The sequence below is a fragment of the Patagioenas fasciata genome, chromosome 2 (assembly GCF_037038585.1).
Source record: "Patagioenas fasciata isolate bPatFas1 chromosome 2, bPatFas1.hap1, whole genome shotgun sequence".
NCBI classification, from domain to species: Eukaryota; Metazoa; Chordata; class Aves; order Columbiformes; family Columbidae; genus Patagioenas; species Patagioenas fasciata.
Window position 1 is genome coordinate 113,148,187 of NC_092521.1, and position 23,862 is coordinate 113,172,048.

Genomic DNA, 23,862 nt, shown 5'->3' on the forward strand with positions numbered 1-23,862 from the left:
GCTGAGCAGCCCAGTGGTGTTGGCCACTTTGCAAATAACAGGCACAAGCTACAAAGTGTTGATGTAGTTGCATGTTTTGTTTTACTCTGATTGGGTTTTCTGCCTTAAGATATCATTTGTTTAGAAGGACTTTCCTTAAGAAACAATAGGGAGCCAATGGCAAATCATTATGTCGCAACTTTTTAAAAAATAAAAACAACAACAACAAAACAAAACCAAGCAAACACACACACCAAACCCAAGCCAAAACACAAACCAAACAGTATCTAATAAATAATAGAATTGTTCATGTAGGAAAGTACTAGCAGATCTGGAAAATGCTTCATCCACTGTATATTGATAATCCAGTTACTGTAATTGCTACTAAAATGATCAGTAATTGTTACGCTGTTTTCCTATTGTAAGGCCGTAAACAGAAAAGCTGCTGTTGCACTGCTCTGAATTGAAGTGATCCTCCTGTATGTCCAACACATACTGTTACTGTGTGTGGTGTGTGACATATCCTCCCCCAGCATAATGAACAAAAAATTGCGAGTTTGTACATATACCTGCAACTTCCAGCAGATTAAGGCCGTTGACAAAAAGGTGAAGCACCCTTTGGGCTTCACTTCAAGTTCTTAGAGAAAGCCAAGTATTTATGCAAATTGCATTAGAAGTATGAAGCTGTGTGATAAGGGCATGTTGAATTGGGAATACATTTAATTAGAAATTAATATGTTGTGATCTCCAATGTGAAAAGAAAGCTGTGGTACGCAGGTGCTGATGAAGACCTGGTATGAAGAAAAGTAACTCTGAAGATCCTCGGTAATGATTAAAAAAAATTGCACTCATTTATCAATGGGAAAGGCTTGGAAAATACAAAAAGCATAATGTTATTGATCTGCAGTATTTGTGGCATTATTAAGTATGTTTAGGAGTTATAACAGTAGGTTTTGCTGTCCAATGAGCTCAACATAGGAGAACCCATAGGAAAACTGCTCGGGATTCTTACTCTTAACCTGGGAGCTGCCCGTTTTATGGCAGTGCATCTTCTAGTATCTTGATAAAGAAAAGAATATCTTAGCCTGTGAGGCTCAGTTCAAGTAAAGCTTTCAGGAAAAAAAAATCACTAGAAAAGGTTGCTTTATTTCACTAAAACTAATATGTCCCTGTTTCAACAAATTTTCTTTTGAAAGTGTTACTTCGTCTTTGTAATTTCTGGTAAGAGCCAGGGAAAGGCTCATCCTGAAACAGAAAGTGATTGTCCTGATATGGCCAAGTCCATGGCTGGCTACAGAAGCATCTTGATTAGGGTTTTCCTAGAGCAAATGCAAGTAATTGAATTAAGTGCTGAGCTAGGTCACTGTTTAACCCATGCTTTGATTTTCAAAAATTCAAGTTAATGGTTTTTGTTTTACAACTTGCAAATCCTGACATGTTACATAAAATCAAGTTTTTGTTTAACTAAGAGGAAAGTCTTTTTCATTTGCTGTGACTCCCTTCTATGCTGCCTAGCCAAGTTTCTCTCTTATACTTGATCAATGTTCAAAAGTGATTGTAAGTTTGTCTTTGGTGTGGTTCTGGATGTGCTGATTTGTAAAAGAGAGCAATTTGACCTGAATTCTGGCTTTGATATTTCTTTCCTCAAAGCTGTTTCTGGTATGTGCATGGTAGACAAAGCCTGAAAAAAATGAACATATATAGAAACCATATGTAGTAACATTTAAATTCTGATTAGGCCAAACTAGTATTGTTTGAATGCTTTGTGGTGGCAATCCTGCTAAGTAGTCTTTTGCCTAGGAAACTAACTGCATTTCTTAGTTCCAAAGAGGGCATTTGCAGCTTGTTCTTTCCCATGGAGAGCAGAAAAATTATGTTGATAAGGGGATGCTTTAGGTTCCAGAAGGATCTTTTAACATATGTAGCATGATGGTCTGGAAAGAGAAGCCTTGTGTTTAAGGCCACTTCATAACAGAAATAGAGCAAATATTGAGGGGAAAAAAAAAAAAAATTTTGGAACTGGCAGGCTTGTGAAAGAGCTCTCGTGAAGATAGTGCAATGATTTGGTAAACAGGATCATGTCTCCTTTAGGTGGTCAGTGTGTCAGTGTGGAGACTAAAACAACCCAATGTGAAGTCATTTTCAGGGTGAATGAGAAGGTTTTGTTTTGACAGCAAATTTCCTTTAGACAGCTACAATATGTGTCTATTACATGAGCACAGAATGGTATTTTTTGCCTTAAGAGGTGGGGTGTGAGGGCTTTGTGTTTGGTTTTGTTTTGTTTTGGTGTTTTTTTAATGGAAGACAATGTCTTCCTCTTCATAATGGAAATTTTTTAAAGTCCTCTGTTAAGTTGGCCCCACAGTATACAAGTTTTAGAAAATCCCAGCTATTCTTACAAGCTTATAATTTTCTGCATGGTTTCTTATGTTTGATGTGGCTCCCTGCAGAATAAAACCGACAGAACAGTGGGAATCATCCACTACTCCTATGAAGAAAATGTGTCAAAGTTTTACTCTCCTGATAGAAACCATCTCTAATATCAGATTTAGTTGCACTGCATCTCCTTCTTTTGGGAGACCACATGGCAGAAGAGAAGGAAATATCTTGATTCAGTGATCTTAAAAGGTCATTTTCAACCTAAATGATTCTATGAAATGAGTGGGAAAGTCTCTTGAAGGCTTATTCCACCATGTTGGCCCTAGTCAAAAATGGTCCTGCCTGTTCAGCCTTTGTCCTGTCATGATCTGCTGGGCCTGATCATCTGGTTTCTTAAGAATCGGGTCAGCTTTTGTGTGTCTGCAAGAATCTTTAACTAGAAGAAGACTGCTTTCTCTCACCACTCCCAAGACTTGTTATTTCCCCTGATGGCTGTATACTATTATCTGTCATTTGTTTTGAGGATCATGGCAGCTTCCCAGAATAGTAGCTTTTCTGGCTAGTGACCTCTGTATGCATACAAACTTGTGCTATATGTCCATGTATTAACAATCTCCTTTTCAGTAAGCAGGAATGTAATTTAAATGGGGGAATCATTATTAGAACTCTTATTGTCCTAACAGAGGAAAGTTTTATATAGCTTCACCATGTAGTAGAAAACTGTAAAGATGAAATGGTTTGCAACAAGAGCAGAATGACTCGTAATTCAGGTTAATAATTGGATCAGAAGCATTCAGGTCAACTCAAGAGTTGAAAGCAATGTTTACAGTAAAGCTTCTGTGCTGCGCGTACTCCGGCATTAGTGATTCTGAAGTGTCATGTGGGTCAGGAAAAACACAAAGTCTGGATTCATACATATGAGAGTCTGTCTTTCTCGGCCAGTTCCAGAAATGGCTCTTCTGGACCAGAGGTGCAGCAATCTCCTACAGTGGTGTAGTTGTTCCTCACTCTTTCTATGGTGAAAGCAACATACTTTGCCTTTCTTTTCTGTTTGAAGCATGCAGCATGACTGCTGGGGTACATTATAGAGCAATAAACCCAAGCTGATTATAAAATAAATTGTCATGTAGCCATTTACCGCTGTGCAGCTGCTGTGTGCATATTCCCTTCCAGCAGCCTATAGGCAGCAAGTCGCAGAACAACTTGACCAGCAAATGAGTAGGACTTGTCTTATGGACCTTTCAGCTTGCTCTCCATAGGTCTAAGAAATGTCCAAAACATTTTCAATAGGAAATACCATTTGATGTGGTGAGGAGCAGGGAATATTGTTTAATGAGGGGTTTTTAATATGATTTGAAAACCATGTTGCAGTACCTCAATCTCAAGACACAGTAATTAAGTGATATTGCCATATAAAACCTTGTTTAAGAAAAAATAAATCCAATCCTTTCCTCTAAGTAAAGTCTTTCTAATGTATTCCTCATTCAAAACCTATAAGCTAAGTTTTAGAACAGCTTTATCCCAAGTTATGAAGGTACTCCGTCTTGACTAAAAAAAATTTTAAAGCTGCAGTTTTTGGTGTAGTCATTAGAACAATGTATGAACAGTATAAATTTTATGTTTATTGATAGTATAATTTGAGTGTTTGCTCAAATGTATGCACTGTGTTATGTCCCAAATACAAGTCTGTGAAATATCAGAATCCTAGAGGGGGAGACAGGATCTATTTCATGTTTGGGGAAAACAAACAAAAATCCAAACCCCAAACAAACAAACTCAAACAACAACAAGAAGCCAGAAAATTAAATTCAAGTACTTCTAAGCCAGAGAAATATAAGGGCAGAATAAAAAGCAAAACAAAGGATCTTACTTTTTCTCCTAATTAAAGTAATTAAATTCAGACCAACAATGTTTATGGTGCAGTAAGTACAAAATTTAGACCAGTGGCTAAACCAGTGCATTAAGTTTTTATAAAGCCCTATCATTACCCAAATCCTACATTAAGGATAAAAGTAGTTTGTTCTCCCATTTTTAGACTTCTGCCTAGGGCATGTTTCTCACAAAAAAACCCATAGTTTCCTTTAAAAGCTGTCTTTGATTACTAAATAGTTTTTGCTTAGAAACTGCACCTTTACCCTTAAAGTGCAGAGGCAACGCTTTTAACACAGTGATAAACATTCTCCTGTACTTACTTCATACAGCGCTGCAGATAAGGTAAAGGTTTTAAAAAGAGGGTAACCAGAACTGTAATTTGCATTTGCAAATCCACACAGTTTTTACTGTTAAATGAAGCCCAACACCTTAAGTCATCAGGGAGTGGTAGAGCTGAACCAAGATGTCAGAGGTATTGCAGCTGAGTTACAGGAGGTATGAGCCACCCTTAAGGGAGACACACAGCGGGGAGGACCACTTGCTGTACAAAAATGTCAGTGAGATCTCATAGAAAACAGGCAAGTCTGGAAATACTGGTGCTAGTTGGACAAGAAATAGATGACAAGTTATACGAGTATCTGTGAGAGATGGTGTGTAAAATTTGTCACTACTTGTGTGGTATATACAGGTATGTTTTGAATAAGGGGATTGTAATTTCTTAGTTCTCATGTAACTAGAAATTTGCTCTTGTGGTTATAAAGCAATCTGACATTCTGAAGCATTATATCCCTTTTACGTACCCTTGCCTCTTACTAAAGCATGTAAACCCTTTTCACAAAGTTCATTTAGCTGTTTTTTTGTGCGTTCTTAGACTTTTTAATTTTGGATGTGAAAAACTAGAAGTTTTTTGTGGTGGCTGTTGGTCAAATCAATGGGAGATTCTGTGTTATGCTGCAAAGTGTAACCTGACCTTTAACACCTTCCAAATGAAACCAACCAACCAACCAAAAAAACCCCACAAACAAACAAACCAACAACAAAACCTGAGCATCGAGCCCACAGACATCCAGGGCAGCAAGCAGAAGAAATCCTAACGGGACTATCCACTAGTTACTAGCCACTTGCTATGCCCTGAAATTAGAATTTATTACACTTTTTGTAAAAATAATAGTTTTTACTCATACATAATCCACTGCAGAAGTGACATGTTCTTAAGTATGGAAAGCAATTGAAGGCCTGGAGACAACCTGAAGTTAAAAAATGTCAATTTAAAAAAAATGTTTTTGAAGGAAACAAACCTCCTCTCAACCCATCATTTCAGTGATTTATTTAGTCCTCATGTAGACTAGAATTTTAGACAGATTCTAATCCATCTGCTTCTAGAGAAAGTTGTCATTCATTTACCACCTGACAGAGAGAGCTACCCTAGGGGTTAACTACAGGTTCTGGTACTGTCTGAGGGAAGGGGCAGCAGTTTATATTATTTCAGTTTTTATAGTCCTCAGCTCTGTGTTTGCAAAGCTATTTTAAATTCACTGCTAAGAGTCTGCCCAGCCACACAAGCAACTCTGATGCTTACTGCAGTGCAAGTCTCTGTGATACCTTGAAGCAATGAGTTCCACAGGTTTTCACTTCTTATTCTTTGGAAAAGTATATTTTATTATGACTACATGTACAACTTTGCCATTTTAGTGGAGGCCCCTTTTCTCCTCGGGTGAAGTGGGGTGAATAGTTCCTGCTCTATGTTTTCTCCCTGCCATTTATTATTTTGTGTACTTTGGTCATGCTCATTCTTATTTGTGTTTTTCTGTAAACCTTCCCAGTCCTTTCGATCTCTTTATCATTCTTACTGCACATCTCTTTCTGATGTATCTTTCTTAGATGGGCTGACCAGAAATGAACAAAATACTCCAGGTGAAGCCAAATTATTGATGTACATAACAGGTAAAATCCTGGCCCAAATGAAGTTGCTGGGAATTCACTGACATCTGAGGGCTGAGGTTTCTCCCAGGGCTGTCACACTTCCTACATTATTCTTTCTCCGGTTTTTTATATATTCAACTTCAAAATTTGGCAGCTGAGACTTTAATGCAGAATCCTACTGATTCAGCATCCTCTGTTAAATTGCTGTTAGTCCTCAGATTAGCAGGGTAGCTCTGCGGACGGGTTTAGTTCTCTCCCCCAAATACTTTGATGTGAAGGGTCAAATTTTGTCCCGATTCACACTTGTTACGAACAACTCTTGATGTTAGTTTTGAACATCTGAAATTCAAGGGCAGCAGCCCAGACTTTGAAACAATGCTCTTTGTGTTCACAGTGACCTTTAGCTGCAAAGTCTGCTAAAATAAATTATTTAGTGTATGAAAGCAAACAAACAATTTTTGCCTTGATAAATGGCTGTCTATAATGCAATATGAATATGAGGCCAAACAAGTCAGAGGGTTTTTTTTTTTACAGCGTCTGCAAGAGAAATCTGTTAACTTCTGTTTCCTCCCTAGAAACATCTAAGAAATGTTCAGATTGTTGCTGGCTAATAAATACAGTAAATGAAATGTTAATAAATCACCAGCAATTTAGCCTGACGATAACATGGATTGACCACATTGATTAAATTGATTATGTTTCACATATTTACAATATGTAGACACAAGCCTAATTTATTTTCTGAGGAGTTCAAGGTAGGTATGAATGGCTTAAAAAAAAATGCAAACCAAAACAATGGAGTAATGTTTGTGGTTGCTATCTGCAATAATCTAATGCTGACAGAGAGCAGTATTTTATTTAGTAATTAACAGTGTAAAGGGGAGAGAAGCTGTCATGTTGGTTCTTAAGCTGGGGAATGTGATGAAAGATGATATCTGCGATCTCATCCTTTCCACTTGTTTAGGATTGTCAGGATGAGAAATGTCAGCATTATGAAAGCTCAGCTCTGCTCTTGATATGATAAAACCCTTCAAAAGCCAGTCTTTCTCTCCTTCTCCCCCCTCCTTTCTCCCTCTCGCACTTGCTTTTTTTTATTTATCCTGTTTTGTTAGATGGCAGAAATATAATTCTTTTCTTTCTTCCTATTATAAGCCACCATTTTTGTTTTATTATATGTTTCACAACCCCTAATGCCCCACTGAAAATTACCTTGTTAAATGACAGTGTTTCAAAGCCATGAATCCTTTCCACCATTCCCTCAGAGGTTTGAAACAGTCAACAGACTGTAAAGAATAAATAATAAAAAAGTATTGATTATTTTGATGACTGTGAGATTCAATTAAGTATTAATTTTGCCCTCCAGTGGACCTATCAAGGTATTCAAAAGGGAGGATTCGGCTCAGCTAAATGCGTGCTGAGTGCTTCAGCCTTAAATAGGGAGAAAATGTGTTTACCTACAGTATTTGAAGAGGAGTGCATTGATGCACAGAGTCCAATATTTAAGTGCTGTGCAAATTAAGCCCTGGTGACAGTGACATTGTTTTCAGCGATATGAGTATTGACTAAAGAAGTGCATTTGATGACAGCTTAAACTATTTGTATTGATTAACATTTTCATAGATTATCATGTGTCATATCAAATTCACTTTTCAGACACGAATACATTAAAAAACCCATAGGCAAACATCGACCAATGTGAGGACGGGGCAGAGGGAACATGCTAACCAACCTACTTGCTCGCTGGTCACCTGTTCTCTGCATAAGAACCATTTAGGCATGAACTTTGCAATAAATAGCTGCCAGAGAGCGCAACAAGGTCACTTGCTCCTTCCTTTCCTTTTTTAAAGTTTTTTTCTTTTTTCTTTTTTTTTTACTCTTTTTACTCTGGTTTCTGTGCTGTCATGATATTATGTCTATTAGTTTGCAAATGGAATATTAGAGTATGCTTGGAAATAATGCTCGACCCCCAAATGTCCTCAATGAGCAGAAGATAAAACAGATCCAAATCATCAAGAAAAAAATTAGATATATATGTGTAATGTTTTACGGGGGATATAATGTCACAAACACAAGAATAATTGCAAACTGTTTGTGTAAGTATCTTCCCTAATTTTATATTTTTAAAAATGGCTTCTGTGGGGATTTTTTAATTTTATTTTCGAAAGAAAAATGTGTGTTTGTGTGTGTTTTTATGGACTTTTGGAGCATAGTATCCCAGAGACAGGGTTAGAAGAAATCTGTATCTCTGAGTGTATGTAATGAAATGGCTATTTGTTGATGTGTATTTTCATAGAAATGCCGGAATGCTAGAAACTGTGTATTTGATTTTGTTAATGTTGTACAGCTGAGGATGCCTCTTTAAATCACTACGGAGCACTTGCAGGGCGCTCCTCTTCCGTGGCGTTGGAGCATACAGGAATTTCTTTTCTTAGTACGTTAAGGACAGGGTGAGGTGTAAAAACATACACACACACACACACACACACCAGAAAAAAAAGAGCACATCCCACAATTAAAGCTGTGCTGGTTATGTTGCTTTCATAGAAGTTTTTCTCCAAAGCATCCTGAATGTCTCACATGCTAGTTGAGCTTTAATAGGGTGGGGAGTAATGGAAAACTCATTGGATCTGTAATAGCTCTTCACTTGACTGCAGCCAGCAATAACAGCAGGAGCAGCCAGAGATAAGAGAGAGAGAGAGAGAGTGTGTGTGTATGTGTGTGAGAGAGAGAGAGGGAGTGGAAGAGAGACTATACGCACACCAAAGCTGCCACTTTTTTTTTTTTCCCCTCACTCCTTTTTTCCCCCCCCATCCTAGGATCCAATGATAGCTGGACAAGTCAGTAAGCCCTTGCTGTCACTGCGGAGTGAAATGAATGCAGAGTTGAGAGGTGAGGACAAGGCAGCTACTTCAGACAACGAGCTGAATGAGCCCTTGCTTGCGCCTGTGGAATCAAATGACAGCGAGGACACTCCCAGCAAGCTCTTCGGTAAGTCTGTCTAGGTATTTCATTTCACTGCTACCATGTTGTCCGGAAGAGCAATCTCCCCCCCCGCCGTTCTTTTTTCTCTCTCTTTTTTTTTTTTTTTTTGGTTTGCTCAGTTTTCTTGTAAGTACGAAGGAGTAGCTTGGAGCGTGTGTACAGCCCTCTGCTCCCACTGCAACTGGTTACCTGAACGACAGTGTCAGTCCTGAAAACTTTTGTCAACAATGAAGTTATTTTATGCAAGTTGCAGATGTTTTATGTTTTCTTTAGATTCGTGGTCTCTAATGTAAGAAAAAAGGGGGCATCATTTTCTCAGAGTAGTTCATTAACATTTATCTTATCAGATGCTGATGTGTCTCATGCTACTGTTTTTTCTAATGCAGGATTAAACTGAAAAGTTATCATTTTATATGGCAAAGCTGGCTGAAGAGAGGTGAAACATTCCCATAGAAAACATTCTGTACTGAATAAACAAAGGCTACCAAGGGTACTGCACGTGGAGCTAGTGTTTTTGGAATTTAAATTAGAAATTACATATTTCTCGTAAAAAAGCCTGTGTAAAGAGAAATTATATTTTGATTTTATTTATTTGTAAATAGTCGAAGTTGTGGCAGATAAGTGTAACTTTTCACAATCAAAACAAAAGCATCAAGAGTGACACTCCAACACAGACATCTGTCATTCAAACGGATGACACCCTGTAAACCAACTCAAGCAACTCTGATCTCTAATCAGAAAAGGGAGCAGAGTTGTTGAGGCGCGCGCTTGAGTGATAGATGTTGATAGATGTTTGAGCTGGAGCAGCGCTATATGGTACATAGTGGTATTTTGGGTTTAGAAGGATTGCTTTCCTAAAGGAGTTCCTTTTAATTATCTCCATTTGTGACTTGAGACAAACCTTAATAGAAATGGAGCATTTCCTTATTTTACATGATTGCAAAGGTGGAAGTTGAAGGGAAAAAGATCTTGTTTAAAGGGAGTGAACCTCTAAGGGAGAGAAGGTGAGAGCCCATTTTCTAAGATTCAAGTTTTGATTTTGTAATCTGCAAGGAAATCTATAGTAGTGTTCAGATTTCAGTATTCTAGCTACAGTAAGGGCTGCAAGATTTTTTTTTAAACAAAAGAATACATGCAATTTTATTTAAAAATATTCTTTACTCTTGACTAGAAGATACAGCACAAAATGTTTTACTAAACAACTTCACTACAGATATGGGAAAATAATAACAATTTAAAAATCCTAAAATTTAATTTCTGGATTACAGTAATGACCGTTACTGAATATCACATCCATTTTTAAGCACCCCTTTAGTGATCTTTGTTTCCATGGAAAGCATAATTTCCATTAGCAGTTTGAATGTTCAAAAAGCATATAATAATTGTTTTAGCCCATTTCATCCAGAAAATAATTATTGTAATGTCTATAATTCACAGGGCTATTAGTTGTCTGGAGTAGTATAAATATCTTCAGTTCTGTTTATATATTTTATTTGCTCAAATGTTTAGGATGTATCTATTAAATATAGCAAGGCATGTACGAAACAAAAAACAGACTTTTAATTTGTGGGTACTGAAATGTCTGGTTTTATATCAGGCAAGTGTCACAATAAAAGGCAGGATATCTTTTGAGCCATTGTCATTTGGATGCTCTGTAGTGATAGTGAAATATTCACAGACACTTCCATTAGAGTTGCCGTATGGGATATCAAAATTATGTGCAACAGCACTGTGTCTCCTTCTGAACTGCAAATATAATTTATGGCCCTAAAAGCACTAATGAAAAAGCTACAAATTAATATATTGTGCTGTTTCTATTGGGGAGTGAAGATGTTTGCCAGCCTCATTCTCATACTGCTAAAAAGATGTTCCCAAGTAAACGAAAGTAGGTGAAATAGTTCAACTGCCTTCCTATGAACTTATGTACTGTTTTTTGAGGTTCTGTTACAATCGTGACAGATGCCAAGGATCTTTTAGCAGCTGCCCTTTTCAGTGAATTTTGGTAACTTTGAGAACATAAAAGACAATTTCAGTACATTTCAGGATCAAACTGAGGAAAAAATACTTAAAATAAAGATGATTAGCCTTTATGTCATGGATGCATCCCTTAAGATAGATTTGCAGTGAACATAAGTGTAGTTTTGTTTAAAGCCTTGATACATAAACATGGAGCGTTATTCTATAGCTGTTTCTTTGTTTAATGTTATGAATAGCGTGTTAGGAATGCATACTTTAGGCCTTTATTTGCAGTCTCTGAAATTACATTATTTGTGAACTTTTTTTGACATGTGATGTATAGAGATTGTAGGTTTTCTCCTCCAATTTTCTTTCTTACGATCAGAGAGAATTTTCTTTTTACAATATAACATTTAATACATGCTGTGTGAAAATTTGCCCAGAATCTGTTAAGCAGGAGAAGGAGGAGCATTTTAGAAAGTCAAGGGGAGGAGACAGGTCCATAGAGAACAAAGTTTTTCTACACTGCTGCTTTCCTTTTTTTTTTTTTTTTTTTAAATTTGTGAAAATCGTGTACTGATTTAGTTGGAATGAATGACCAGCATTTGAGTGTTTTGTTGATGTTAGCAATATTTCACAAGACTTATTTTCATGTAGATGAACAGAGTTGAATGATTAGATGTGAAAAGCTTTCTTCTTTCTTGCCGGGCACGTTCTGCTTAGCTTCTTTTGATGGACAGGTTTATTTCTGCAAGGACTTGTATTGCTTACCTGTACATTTTCCTAAAAATCCTTCTCCTTTTCCTCAAACTTCCTTGTTTTGGCATTTCACTGAATACCTTAGAAACACTGGGTATTTATTTTTTGTTTTGGTATCAGCACAATTAATCATAAAAATGGCAACTCTTAAACAACAGTCCCTGCTGCAGGTGAGGAAGGGCAGGAGTACCATTAATTGTACTTATTTTAGAGTTAGTAAGATATGCAGTAAACTTTTGTTTCTCTTATGGGTGCTTTGCAATCAGTGACACAGCAGGTGAATGCTGAAGCAACTTGGGTCTCAGAAATAGCAGCGTGAGCTGGGCTAAGTTTCTGATGATCTGAAATAGCTCCCACCTGAAACTGGCGCACAGGTGACTGGGATAATGCACTTTGTTACTGCGGTGCAGTTGGTACCTGTGAGTGATAACGGGAGCAGCTCTGATTTAGAGGGGTTGTGTCTGCTTGTTGTTTGCATGCTTGCTTTCTCGTGGTGCTAATGGTTGGGGTTTTTTTGTGATTTTTATTTTGTTTTTGTGAAGAAGAGGGTGTCCTGCAGTCTGAGGGTTTGCATCTGTAATCCTCTACTTGTGTATTTATACTAGTGGACTTCTTGGAAACTGCATACCTGCGTGGAAAAGACTTGGTACTGAAACCATGTGAAACAAGAAGGGAGTTGAAAACATGGTGAAAACACTTTCTGAAGTGCAAAATGTTGTTAAAGAGACTCTATCCTGAAATGCAGTAGCTCAGCAGTACGGTTTTGAAGCGTGGAGTTAGCACAGCTACTGTGTTTCAGTTACAGAAATCCCAGTTTTGTTGAGCAGTATGAGGTGAAGTTGCTTTGCAAAACATCTTGTAGCATGTTGTTTACTCTTTAAAATACCTGTGAAGCGGTATCTTCCATTTTAATCATACAATGTGATTGAGAAACTGAGTCTGGCCGCTGACATTCCTGGCGATGTCATTTTCAGCTCAACTTGTCTTGCTCTGCAGTATGCTTCAAAACAGTAACCCAGGCCAAATGCTTTGGCTCTTACTAGGGAGAGCTTTGTTAATGCTAAGTAGTAGCTTCACTTGAATAGATGCATTGGGATTTGATCCTTAGTTAATTAACCCTAGTTCCCATTTTATACAGTGTCTTTAAACAAGTTTGGAATACGTTATGGAGTACTGGCCTGAAAAAATCTTAGCTAAACATGAGAGGTTTTTTTTTTTCTTACTATGCGATACTATAGCTGCTGATATTCAAAAGTTGGTATAGATACCAGGGATGTATATTGAGTGTAAAATTATCTGTACAGCGAAAAACCCAGGGAAGAAGTGGCTGGCCTGAGCACTAGAAGATGTTGTGGACTGAGGCTTGCTTTCCTAGGGTTAGATCAGTCCTTAATTTGTTCTTAATTGAAGGTAATTTGTGGCATAATTAGATGATTGTAAAAAGAAAGCCAGGTGTGCACTTGCATATTAAGGTAATTTTATTGTGTTATAAAAAGTTGCTCTTTAAGATGGAGCCTGTAGTTCTACACATTAAACTTATAGAAATAAAGCTGTAACTATATAGTGAGTGCAAGACCAAGCCTGTAATTGTGGAGCGCAAGTGTTTCCTATTTAATAATTGCAGGACAGCAAAAAAATGACTGCTTTTTTTTTTTTTTTGTCTGCTCACAAGGTTCTGCTCCAGTAAAATTAAATCTTAAGTTTCCTGTGCTGGATCTGAAAACTGTGGTTTCATTTGGTTCACTACCAGTTTTTTTGCTTTTTTTTTTTTGGTAATGCTATGTATGCTTGAAATATGGACTTGGGGATATGTGAGATAAATTACTGCACACACTTGTTTATACAAGGGTTTGCTTTCAAACCACTGCATTGGCTTTGGTGTTTTGTTTTCCTTTCCCATATTGTTACCCAAGTTTCAGCACTGCATGCATCTTTCTCTATAAGCATACATGTACATGCTGTAGCTGAACAGCGATGTGTTGCTGCTTGTGTTTTGCTAGTAGATGCCTTGTATTGCTCTTTAAGAAAACATTTGTTATCCTTTTTTTAAAAAAAAGAACGGAGTTGCCTTGATTAGAATTTATGGCACTGAAGTAATTTCAGTTACAAAGGATAAAGGACTAAATTGTCTTTTACCTCTTGAGACAGTGGTCTCCGCAGGTCAGTGCAGAGGTCATTGCCAGGTTGCTGTGAGGAAGCTCACATTATTGTCATTAACAGCATATCTAGCCTGGGGGGGGGGGGGGGGGGGGAAGGCATTCAGACTAAGAGCTTTCTTTTTATTGGTGTATTTAAGGATGATTCTCAGTGTTTTGGTTCTTTAGGAACACTTTAAGGTTTGGTAATTTTAGTGAAAGGTAGCAATGTGTGGTGTTTGCTCTTGCTGCATTTTAAAGATCTAGTGAATATTTCTGTTGTGATGGGCAAGTTCAAGGCCCAAATCATTTCCATATTAAAATCAGAGCCATCTTTTAGATACAGCAAACATTTAAGCCTTTATATATTCCTGTCTCCTCACCTAATTGTATTCAGTAATATCCACATAGTGGGTGCTTTGTTCTGAGACACTATCAGTATCCATGCCATCCATAAGGGCCATGGGACCGGTCCTGGTAGTACTTGAATGTGTGGTACCTTTATTAAAGCAAGTAATCTGTGGTTTATAGGATCTTTAATTCATTATAAAGACTCTGTCAATGAGGAATAGATGGCATGTTTACAGAACCAGGTCGTTATATAGGCTTGTAAATATATTTTTCTAAAATGTAGTGGTTTCTCTCTGAATTAACAAATAAGTTTTCAAAGAGTCTGAAAATATGGCTGTGCAATTGAAGGTTATTTTTGAACGATGTATTTGACATCAACACTTTAAAATAGGTGTTTGCGAACAGTTAAGCATTACTCTGAAAAATGTTGTCTGATCACTTGCAGTTGTGACTGAAGTCAGAGAGGGATGCACTTTTGAATGGAGAGTAAATTAAAGCCTAAAAGATGTTATGAGCATTTAAACAGAAAGGATTATGCAATGGTAAGAGGGGAAAAAAAAAAATCCATCCTTAGCTCAGCGTTCCTGCTGTGCCTCGGTATTGCAGGTAGCTCAGGCAGTGGTGGTTCTGATGCTGGCAGGTATATTCTAACTCTGAAGAGGCTGGAGTTTTAACTCCTTCAGCCTTCAATGAAAGCACTACTGGGCTGATGAAGGGCAAATATTGCAGCCCCACTTAAATTCCCTTGCTTGTATGGAAATAAATTTCTTATTGATGTGCCTGAATTGTGACAAAGACAGCCTATTTCAAAAAAGCAAACAAACAACAGAAGCTGATTTGGGTACAGAGAAAGTTAAATGTGTGGGATTTTTTTAAGATAATTCTGTTTATTGTCAAATTACTACTTTGCCAATTTTTTCTTGAGCTAAGTGTACGTTATATGTTTCTTAAATGAGGCTTGAAGCCTGATTTTTCTGTATTTATATACAGAATGACTAACATTAGAGAGGGAAGAAAAAAAGAATAAAATCCTAGTAGGTAATTGGTAGTGACTGAATGACAAATAGTTTGTTTTTAATTAGTTAATCTTTCTTCTCTCTGTTTTTGAAGTTATAAAAATAACAACAAACTTAAGAGCAACAGAAGTGGCTGGCTGTTTCAAAGGGGACTTGCCAGCTACTAGACAGTAAACAGGTAATTTGTGAAAGAACTGTTACTTTCTTTGATTGAGATCCTTGCCGGTTTGTGTTTTGAGATTAATAATAGATCAGACACTTGCACATTAAAAAGGAAGCAAACACAGAAAAGAGAAAGAGAATTGGATGTTTCTATTGGACTTCACATGATTAGGCAAGTTCTCTGTGGAAATGTGCAGGTGAGGCAGATGGACGCGAAGCTGGATTTGCCCAAGTGTGCACATGGCACCACTTAACACCTCTCTTGATTTCCTTATGCTAAACAAAGAGACAGCGAGTGCTTATACCAAGCTGGCACCCTGTCAGGGGGCAATCCTGTATAAAGTTTCCTGCTGTCAGGTTAATAAATTTTTTAAAAATATCCAAAGGCAGAGGTAGCTGTAGGAAGCTCATAGTAACAGTTGCCATTCTCCTGTGGATCATTTTTCTCTTTAATATCCTCTGTAGTGCTTAGTTTTTACTTGTTGTGTTGTCTTCCTAGGTTTTGTTCTTTCTGACATTTGTGAGTTTTTCGTTTTAATTCTTTTTCCTTGCTAACTTGTTTCTTCTGTTGCGCCCATCATCTGTGGTCCCTTTTTTGGGGGAGAGATGGTCAGAGGATGGGAGTATCAGCTTTATGGCTTTTTGTACTTTGGTTTAATTGTGTATTCAGTATATTAGTGTTTCTTCCATTAGCAGTTGATTTTTCTGACTACTTATGATTACTACTAGTACTACCAAAATAACATTATTTTGTTAGTTATAAAATAATTTCTGATGAGCTCAGTAGTAGAAGTTACGTTAAAATGACAACTAAATGAGAAAATTAATGCCGAATAGGGGCAAAAGTAGAATAAAATTAAATGTGTCATAACTTGTGTGTTTCAACAGGAACATTATTTTGTCATGGAAAGGGTTTGATATTTGTTAGTGTAAAGTCTCATTTTTCTCTTTTTTTCCAATGTATAAAAATCAAAATCAATATCAGTATGAAACAAAGGAAGATTTGTATTGTGACATGTCCTCCTTTATATTGTGATACTGCTTTGATGCTCTTGGAAGCAGGACTAAGCCCTTTTACTTTGAAAGCAGAGGTCATCTAGAGAAGAATAGTATCTCATCCTGGCTGGCTAAATAAAACCTGCTGTTTTCAGAGAGACTGAAATTGCGTTCATTCTCTAGATATTCCAGGGACATCTACATCTGCCAAATCGATGCACAATGCATACCCCTGCCACTCTAAAAATTGTTTGTTTAACACTAAACTAATGCTTGTCTATTCCTAAAAGTAGTTCGGATTTCTGTTATTTTAGAATATGCAAAAAGTGTCGTTGGGAGAATGGGAGGGGGTTTTTTTTGTTGTTGTGGTGGTGGTGTTTTGTTTTGGTTTTGGGGGTGTGGTTTTTTTTTTCTGTGTGCTTTTTTGTATGTTTGGTTGGTTTGGGTTTTTTTTTTTTTTGGTCATATCAGATGTCCTTTCTTTTCAGAAAGGTAAACCATCATTTTAATTCCTTAACAGCTTGAAGTTGTCTTAAGGAGAATGTTACATTTCAGAAAACAAAGCAATCATGCTACTTGAAAGTGATTACATAAGTTAAATACATGTATATTTATGTACATGTAAATTATCAGCCAGTGATATGATATGATGTAAAATATGATGTAAACTATTTTAACGCAATAAAACTAAGAGTCCTAAACCAGTTCCTTGTTATGATGAAGATTTGAATGTTGCACAAATAAGAAATAAATATTTTCCTATATTAACAACAGTATTCGCTACAGCAATCTATTATTAGATTACTTCTTTGCAAACTAGCGTGGAGTTTACAGAAGTGCATTAATACTGGCTTTTAAAAACATCTTTGTGCTTTTCAGTTCAGGTGGAGGTTGTATGGTTTGATGACCATTAGAGACTCTCTTAAGCCATTTTCATTTTCTAGCTCAGTTTCCCATCTGACATAGTTCTGCTTTTAAAAATCTTGTTTTTAAGTTGTTGAATAAAGAACAACAGGCAGTCAATTGCCTTCCAGCAGAAGATAAAGCAAGTCCTCTCCCAGCTTACACAGCCTGGCCTGGCATTTTCACTGCAAACACTGAGGCGTGTGAAGGGGAAGGTCAGTGAAAACAGAAGTGCCACCTTTCCTTTCTACCCGTCTCCTTCCTTACAGCCAGGTTTGGAGCCGCTTCCTTCCCTCACCCTCCTTGGTGCATGTGCACAGCTGGAAGAATATACAGCTGTGCACAGGCAGATGTTGCTCAGGTCTGCTCGAGTGCGTTTTGCCTCTGTGCTGTTGAGGTCTGCTTTAGGTTTCTGTGCTTTGTTTGAAGCTCAGCATTTGGAGGGGTTTGCCCTTTGAAGAGGATGATCTAAAACCTGTGTTTAATCAAGAAGGCAGAATTGCTTTTCAGTAAATATACCTTAAGGCATACTTTAATATATTGTACTATTAAGTATGTGTAATTATTTCTTGAGATAGCACAGTATTAACTGGAGAGGAAGAAAGATCATTTGAATTCAGTCTATAATCTCTTAAGCAAATACAATATGGGGCAGTTTTTGTGTTCTCTTTTGCATACAATTAGGATTTATTCACATGGTTTAGACATGTCATGTTTGCTCAGCGATTTGAATAAACATGAGGACAGATTCTGACAGGTTGCAGGTGACCGTCCATCACGTATGCAGGAAGACCAAATATTTTGAGGGGGGAGGTATTTGACCTATCAATAGTTGCATGCCAGTCCATGGCTTCCACGTCTGTAACATGGTCACTGCTCTACAGCTTCTCATGTTTTGGAGCTAAGATCAGCTGCGTAAACGTGCTGACAGGTCAGAGCAACCACTCTATAATTATGCTACCTTCATGTTTAACAAAAGATGAATTGTTGAGCCAGTCCCAGGTTACTGTGCGGTTCTGTTACACCGTGCAGGTGTATGTACCTACTCCAAAAGCTGCATGACTCATCCTCCGCTGTTTTGCCATGGGGACACAGGCAGAAGCTGTGGCAGGATCACCATCGGACCTACTGTGGGCAGAGGTGATGTGTTTGTGTCAGAAGCTACATAAAGCTTCCATAAAGGTGGAGAAGTTTTTAGAGGAATGCATATGGGACAGGTAGAGCAGATTAGCAAAATTAGTCATTCAAAAGTATATAAGGACCACAAATAGTACTTATTACTAAAACAAATACTGAAACATGACTAGTGATTAGGATGGAGGAAGGAAATTAGACAGATATATGAGCTCAAAGGTGATTGTAAATGTACGGGCTTGATATTTCTCCTCCTTTCTTATGCTTCCTTGCCTGAAATCGTAAATATTTGGGATTGCAAGTCACAAATCTCTCCAAAGGAAAAATGAAGTTTACAACCAGAAGAAAGCGGAAAATGACAATATTTTAATTTTTTTTTCCTACTAATTGAATATACTTTAATCTCTTAAGCACAATAAATGTAATGGTAATACCTAGCAAGAAAAGCATCTGCATAAGTCATTTAAGTTGTGATATTTTTTTCCCTGGTATGAAGAGTGTGAAGGAAACTCTTGTGTGGCTGTGTTGCTGGGATTTGATGCATTGCTTTCAGAGTCTCCTTATTTTAACTATGTGGATACAGCACAGTGAACCTTCTCATAACAGTTGCTGATAAAAAAAAAAAAAATCTTTCAATCATCTGGCCCTGCTCACTCTCCCCCAGCCCCTGCACCTCTCTCTGCTTTTATGAGGCAATGAATAAAAGAGGGACCAGATGATGCAAAGGTTTACTCAGATGAGATGTCCCAGTCAATGAGCAACTTCGGATTTGCAGGACTCCAGCTTGTGACCCTGAACCTCAAAGGGATTGAGTTTGGGGGCTGAGCCTTTCTCACAGTGCCGTTATCTCATTTGTGTGAAATGATGGCTGGCATGTTTTGAATAGCACTTCCCGTATTTCAAGCTTGCATGTGGTGGCAGACCCCTGTCTGGTGTAAAGGCTGGTGCACTTTTGGTGTGTTACAACACCGTGCATCCTCCTAGAGCAGCAGGAGGGGTCTCAGGGCTGGGACTGGAAGGGAGATGGAGGGAGGGTGGGTGTTTTTATATCTGTCTGAAAACTCAGGAACAAAACATTCATACTTATCTGAAGGAGCAGAATCAGTCCCTTGAAATTATTAAAAAAAACCAAATCTAACCTCTAGGCTCTGGTAAGGTTTTTGGTTATTTACTTTTAATAACTCATTTTTCTGGTTTTGTATTCTCTTTTCTGTGGGTTCATATAACTGGTGTATTTCAAACCAGGTGAAAACAGTCTAAAAAAAAAAAAAGAAAAATGAGGTTCCCTAGAAGACAGCTTACTGCTGACTGTTTTATTTTGTTTATATCTGATATTTCTTATGGTATTCAGATGGTTGTAATAGACTAGCACAAGAGCTGCATGTCTTGTCATCTGTACTGTATCAATACGTTTTTATAATGATACAATAACCTGAACCCTGTAACAGTTTATGATCCATTTGAGAATTCTTATGGATTCTCAGAGTGACGGAGACCTGAAAAAATAACTTGACTGCTTTCGCAAAACTGGTGCTGTGACAGGAAAAACTAGTGTGCCTGTGATTTAGTTGCTAAGGAATCATATTGATCTGATTTGTCATTAAACTTTTAAGTTTGAAGAAAAAAAAAGTCGAGCTGGTTGAAGGTGGAAAAAACAGTGATGTGATTGTGAGGGTCTGCAATACAGGTAGACTGTGCCATACCACTACTGCTATTGATTTGTTATGATTAATAAATATGATTTTATGCATTACCCATGCACTGTATCTATAATAGTGCTTTTTTAGAGCAGAAGAAAATTGCTTCTTGCTCTTTATTTTTCATTGACTATTTTTAGTCAATGATAAATAAAGAACTTTAACAGCAGTCAGAATGCAGGAAAGACAGGACTTTAAAACAGAAATGTAGAGGTAATGAATAACCACACAGTGAACTACACACGCGCAGCCATCTTAACATTTGTAATGGTGCTAATTTCCTACTGCTTTTTAAAATATGCTTCCACATGAGCTCTCAAGAACCATAAAAGCTTGGCATGTAAAGTAAATTGTTTGTCACTTGCTGACGACCTGCCATATTTATTGTCAGGAGAAATGGACATTAGTTGGAAAAGCAGTTGTTAAAGGCCAAACAATTTTTAAAGATGGCAAAGATGTGCAAGGGCTTTCCTTTTTCTAACAATGAGCCACCCCTTCAGACATCAAAAGACAAGATAATAAGACACTTCAAGCACAATTCAAGATTATATTCAACATCTAAAGGCTCATCTCTTGTCAGTTTGCATTTACTTTCCCAGGGATGTGATGCTTCTATCATCATTCTGTCAAGAGGAGTCTGGCAGAAGCGATGAGGGCCCCTCATTTCACACACTTAGTGTTTTTTATCAAATAGCCCACACTCATTCTGATTCAGCCAAAATGGAGGGATAATTTGAAGAAGGTCATGCACAAGTACAAAAATCTTGTGCTGATTTGTGTGATTAGAAGGCATTAAAATTGCACATTTATGTTAGTTCAGAGATGTTTTGGCAGTTTATTTAGTAATACACTGTTGGAGCATTAAAAACGTTTTTTTAAAAGAAAAAAGGAGTTTGCTTAAAACAACACACACTCTATTTTTCAAATATTTCAAACAGTTAGCTATTCTAAAAGGCATTGTTTTAATATAACCTTAAAATGCATTCACCTCCCCTTTCCCCTTTAAGAGTGGGGATGTCAAGAGCTCCAGAGATAAAATCTTGGCCCACTCAGGCTCATTAGGGTTTCACTCACTGGTGATTTCATCCTCAGAAGTTTTGTTTAGGTAAGGACTAAGAGGCTGAATTCAGCATAATATCGATATAAAGGGAATACTTTCAACAGCTTATGTCGGCATACCTAAGGACAGACTAAAATACTAATGCACCAATAGGGTTTCCTAGAGAAGATATTTAAATTATGTCACATGAAATCTTTGATTTGACACATGGGTTGTTTTCACCCTATTTGTATCTCAGTCAGTTTTATATGGGCAGCTGTTGTGGAGTATGTTCTTCTGCAAACCAGAGTTGTGATAATGTATGCTGCCTGAGGACATATTTCCAGTCCTTCCCCTCCACTTTTCATTCTGCAAACTGGTAATGTGGCATTAATATGCTATTCGTGATAACTTTTTCAGTGAATTGAGGGACAATTGTTCTGTGTTTTGGAGGTTTATAAAAGAAGGAAGGGGATGTGTCCACGTAAGCAGTTCTTTTGCTTGTTCTTTTCATATGGCTTAGGTTAATGATGAAGGGGCTAATTACTAGAGACAGCATTTGAAAAGCAGTTTTATTAATCCTAGTAAGATAATGTGGCATGACAATGTTCTCGAGTAAACCATAACACCACTTGTAGAGCAGTGGTCACCAAACTTTTCTGACTGTGAACCCCATCAGCTTTTGAGTGTGCACCCCAAATATATGTATATTTATATATATTTTATATATGTGCTATTGTAGTAATACGTACATCATAAAGTGCACACAAAAACAGATACTAAAAAGGATGAGATAAAGATGAAATAAACACAATTTTAAGAATGCCTTTAAATTTAATTGGAGTATAAAATAAAAATCTTCCTGCACCCCAGTGGATTGTCTTGCACATCCAATGTTGGAGAACAGTGCTGTAGAGGACCAAGAACTGGAATTAAAGTAAGCAAACTACTTGCCTGTCTAAGCATGCTGAGCTCAGAATCCTCACTGAAATGGGTAGGGCAACAGCTCTGTTTGTTTCCACATCTGTGAGGACAGAATTTAGCTCGTTGTGATTTGAACTGCCTAAGTGAAATTGAGTCTTGAGGAGGATGTTGCATCTATTTAAAATGTTAAATCACTTTGCTTGTACAGCATTCTAGCTTTTCAGGAAAGAAAATAAGACTGGTGCCTCAGCAAGCTTTTTTTGGCATTTCTGTTGCATATTATGAATTAAACTTCTCAAGGGATGTCTTCTGTGGTATGAATTATTTTCATGTCATTTGGATCTTGCCACCTCTTGTCTTGGCAATACACAGCTCTTTTTGCTAACAAGGGATATGAGGAGCTATGGGAAGAGGCAATGGGATGTGAGGCTTTTTAACCCCTCTTATAACAGAGCCACCGTTGATAGGCTTGGCTGGGGCTGCTCTGAATTTTGAATCAGGAACTTATCAGCTCTGATAGGAAGAGACCATGAAGGAATGTGTATTTTGTCTTGTGGAAAAAACACCCAAAACGCTGTGCTCTGTGGCTTGCCTTTGCACAACACTGAAGAAAAGTTAACCTGCAATCATGGTGCGTTCCAAGGATTTTCACCAGACAAGAAACAGCAAGGGAATTGGGAAGCTGTGAATAAATTGTCAAAAAGACAGATGGAATCACTGACTGACCTACTGGTAAGATACGCTAACAACTTCCACCTCAGTGGTGTGGTATTTATGCTGCAGTGCAGAGTGACTTCTCAAAGGAATTTGCTCTTCTACACATGTAAATGCCTTTGTGTATATAATATATCAAAGTAGTGTGCAGTATTTCTAGGCAACTTACAAGGAGAAGTGAGTGTGCATTTAAACAGCGGGAGATGTTTAAACTGCCAGACTGTTATGTCCAGAATAAACAGGATTTTTTTCTCATAGGAAAGACTTTTCTTGTTTATTCATAAGGTCTATCTATATTCAGAAATTTGGCTTCTTTCTGCTGAATTATTCTGGCAGATGACTTATGGCTGTTTCCACATCAGCGTGACTCTCTGTGCACCCACTTCTGCTCTTCAGACTGTCCACTGGAAAACCAGTTTCCTCTGAGACTGAGTAGGGAGACAGGGAGATGCTTCCTTTGCAGGATGCTCAATGTCAAAACGTTAAGCAGAAGCAAAGGCTGGGGGGAAATATGACCAAAAGGCAGCATGAACATAGTTGTACAAGACCCATAGTACCACTGGAGAGTGCAAGTGGTCTCTCTACAAAGCTTGTGTTCTGAACGGAATTTGATTTCTAATAGGACAGGATTTACTTGCTGAGTTTTTACCAGGTCTGTGGGCCAGCTCAAGCCTGTTGTGTTATCATCTCTTTCAGTATAGGTGCGTAGGCTCATAGCAACTCTGGTTGCTATGTGTGTGTCACACTCTTGGTGAAGTTGTTCCCCAGCATTTATATTAATTAAAGATCAGGTCCTGAAATAGTGCAGTGCATGGGGAGTGGAGAGAAGAGGGACTGCGAAGTTACAGGGCCCTCACTATAAATTTGGCTATGCTTACATCTGTCCTAACTTGTGTATCTTCCTTACTCTGTCCCTCCCTTGTTGCTCTAGGAGGCTTCTT

General features: G+C 37.7%; 1 protein-coding gene across 5 annotated transcripts in view; it reads left to right on the forward strand.

Moving 5' to 3' along the window:
- POU6F2 (POU class 6 homeobox 2) overlaps positions 1-23,862 on the forward strand; it is a 308,579-nt gene that overhangs the window by 45,436 nt on the left and 239,281 nt on the right. For 4 of the 5 annotated variants that reach the window (XM_071804758.1, XM_065832112.2, XM_071804755.1 and 1 more), the window contains exon 2: positions 8,970-9,141. In XM_071804758.1, coding sequence (XP_071660859.1) covers positions 8,976-9,141 — 166 coding nt within the window. In that variant the 5' untranslated portion in view covers positions 8,970-8,975. Of the gene's footprint in view, positions 1-8,016; positions 8,247-8,969; positions 9,142-23,862 lie in introns of those variants that run through there. The other variant, XM_071804756.1, reaches the window with a different exon arrangement.